The 3,060-nt window shown below is 54.3% G+C and overlaps 1 protein-coding gene across 1 annotated transcript in view; it reads right to left on the reverse strand.

Annotated features, from left to right (window-relative positions):
• Positions 1–432: 432 nt before the first annotated feature.
• The window catches only part of OTUB1 (OTU deubiquitinase, ubiquitin aldehyde binding 1), an 8,545-nt gene continuing 5,917 nt past the window's right edge, over positions 433–3,060 (reverse strand). The window contains exons 2-3 of the mRNA XM_032441813.1: positions 736–797; positions 433–599 (exon numbers count right to left, since the gene is read on the reverse strand). Coding sequence (XP_032297704.1) covers positions 465–599; positions 736–797 — 197 coding nt within the window. The 3' untranslated portion in view covers positions 433–464. The remainder of the gene's footprint in view (positions 600–735; positions 798–3,060) is intronic.

Consider the following 3,060-nt stretch of genomic DNA (forward strand, 5'->3'; position numbering starts at 1 on the left):
TGGTGTATACTGATCTATAGTAGTCTATACTGGTCTATACTGGTCCATACTGTTCTATACTGATCCATACTGTTCTATATTGGTCTATACTGATCCATACTGTTCTATATTGGTCTATACTGGTCCATACTGGTTCTTACTGGTCTATACTGGTCTATACTGGTCCATACTGGTCCATACTGGTCTATACCGGTCCATACTGGTCCATACTGGTCTATACTGGTCCATACTGGTCCATACTGGTCCATACTGGCCTATACTGGTCCATACTGGCCTATACTGGTCCATACTGGCCTATACTTTTCTATACTGGTCTATACTGGTCTATACCGGTCTATACTGGTCCATACTGGTCTATACTGGTCTATACTGGTCCATACTGGTCCATACTGTTCTATACTGGTCCATACTGGTCTATACCGGTCTATACTGGTCCATACTGGTCCATACTGGTCTATACTGGTCTATACTGGTCTATACTGGTCCATACTGGTGCCCACCTTGATCTTCTGCTGGTAGATGTGGTCGTCCTGTGCGTATTCCTTATAGAGCACGGCCAGCTCCAGGCGCTCCGACACCAGCGGGTTCTGCACCGCGATCTGCGGCACATCGTTAACACCGGGGTTAATTAACGGGGTTAATTGATAGGAGAGGGGGTTAATTAATTAACGGGGGGGTTAATTAGTTAATGGGGGGGTTAGTTAATTAATAAAAGGGGGTGAAATTGAGACTCACCTCCTGCTGGATGCGGTCCTGCTGCGCCATGATGGCTTCGTCGTAAGCTAAACAGTTCACTCCTATGGGGGGGATATATGGGGTTGGGGGGGATCTCCCTATAAGCTTCTATGGGGCTCTCTGGTTGGGGGGGATATATGGGTTGCCCCTATAAGCTTCTATAGGGATATATGGGGTTGGGGGGGATATATGGGGTTGGGGGGATATATGGGGTTGGGGGGGCCCTATAAGCTTCTATAGGGGATATATGGGGTTGGGGGGCCGCTATAAGCCGTCTATTAGGGGATATATGGGGTTGGGGGGGATATATGGGTTGGGGGGGAGTATAGTGGGGTTGGCGGTCTATTCAGCTTCTAATAGGGGGAAGTATATGGGGGGGGGGGCCCCCTATAAGGCTTCTTAGGGATTATATGGGTGTGGGGGGGGGAAAGATATATGGAGGTTGGGGGGTGCCCTATATCTAGCTTCTTATAAATATGGGGATAGAGGGGTATGTTGGGGGGGATACTATGGGGTTGTGGGGGCGCTCTAAAAATATCTAGGGTAAGTCTTCCCATATACGCGGTGGATATATGGGGTTGGGGGGCCCGCTATAAGCTTCTATTTTACCGGGGATATGATGGGGTTGGGGGGGGAAGTATTGGGGTTTGGGGGGCCTAATATGAGCTTCTATAAGGGATATTATGGGGTTGGCCGGGGGATATAGGGGAGTTCGGGGGGGGATCTATTGGGGTTGGATTACCGCGGGGGCCTCTATAGCGAGGCTTCTAACAGGGGATATTTATTTTATGGGGTTGGGGGGGGGATATACCCCATGGGGTTGGGAGGGCAGATATATGGGGTTTTAGGCGGGGGATATATTGGGGTGGAGGGGGACACTATATGGGCGATGAGGGGGGATAATTATGGGAGTTGAGGGGCGGGATAATAAATGGGGGTTTGGGGGGGATAATATAGCAGGGTGTTAGGGGGGATTATGCGGGTTGGGGGGGCCCTATCAGCTTTACTAGGGGGGATAGGATGGGGTTGGGGGAGCGGATAAAAATATTATGGGGCGAGGGGTATATTTATGGGCGTTGGGGGAATATATGGGGTTGGGGGGGGAATATATGAGGGTGGACGCGGGGTAACCCTATACCCAAGCTCCCTATGGGGGTACATCGGGGAGGAAATAATGGGGTGACGGGGGATATATGGGGATCGAGGGGGGATATATGGCGGGTTGGCGGGGATATATGGGGTTGGGGGGTCCAGGATAATATTGGGGTTGGGGGGCAAGAAATTAAGCTCCTAGGGAAAATCTTGGGGTTGCAAGGGGGGGGGGTGGCGGGGTGTCATATGGGAGGTTTGGGGGGGGTCCTATAGAGCTCCTATAAATATGCGGTGAAATTGGGGGGGGGGGGCGCGGGGGGGGGGGGCCGGGGGCGGGGGGGGGAGGCGGGGGCGGGTGGGGGGGGGGGGCCGCCGGGCCCCGGCGGATGGCGTCGACACGCCGCGGCCGGCGGGGCGCCCAGGCCGCGCTGAGGTCGGTTAGGGAGGCGGGGGGGGGGAAATAATAGTGGGTTGGAGGGGGGATATATGCGGGGTTTGGTGGGAATTAAGGGGGGGAGGCTCAAATGGGGGTCATTATGGGGTTGGGGCGGATTATAATGGGTTGGAGGGGGATATAGGTGGGGGGAGGGGGTATACTATGGCGTTGGGGGGGGGGGGTCCTTAATAAGGGGGGAGGCCCTATGGGGTCATCATGGGGTTGTTGCGGCGGGATTATTAACAACTGGGGGGGCCTGGGGGGGGGAATATATATACGAGTTTTGTGGGGTGGGGGGGGGGAGGGGCCTAATAAGTGGGGACGCCGCCCAGTGGGGGGTTCATATGGGGTTGGGGGGGGGGGGGGAGTTATAGGGGGTTGGGAAGGGGGGATATCATGGATTTTTAGGGGGGTGGGGCCCTAATACAGTGGGCCGGAAGGCCCCAATGAGTCATAGATGATGTTGGGTTGGGGGGGGATATATTCGGGTTGAGAGGTGGGGATAATATTGGGGTGGGCCAGGGGGCCCTAAGCCTATAGAAGCTATCTATCAGGGAAATATGGGGTGTGGGGCCCTTGGGGGGGTCCTATACAGGAGGGGGAGGCCCCAATGGGGATACAATACCATCCTTGGGGCCGTTGAGGAGGGATATATTCGGGAAGTTTGATGGAAGGGGGGATATACTGGGAGTTGAGGAGGGGGATAATATATAGGGGTTTGGGGGACGGTGGAACCTAGGATAAGCTACCCAAATAGGGAAAATTGGGGGGGAATTAATGGGGTTTGGGGGACCTTA

The sequence above is a fragment of the Coturnix japonica genome, unplaced genomic scaffold, assembly GCF_001577835.2.
Source record: "Coturnix japonica isolate 7356 unplaced genomic scaffold, Coturnix japonica 2.1 chrUnrandom595, whole genome shotgun sequence".
Taxonomy (NCBI): Eukaryota; Metazoa; Chordata; class Aves; order Galliformes; family Phasianidae; genus Coturnix; species Coturnix japonica.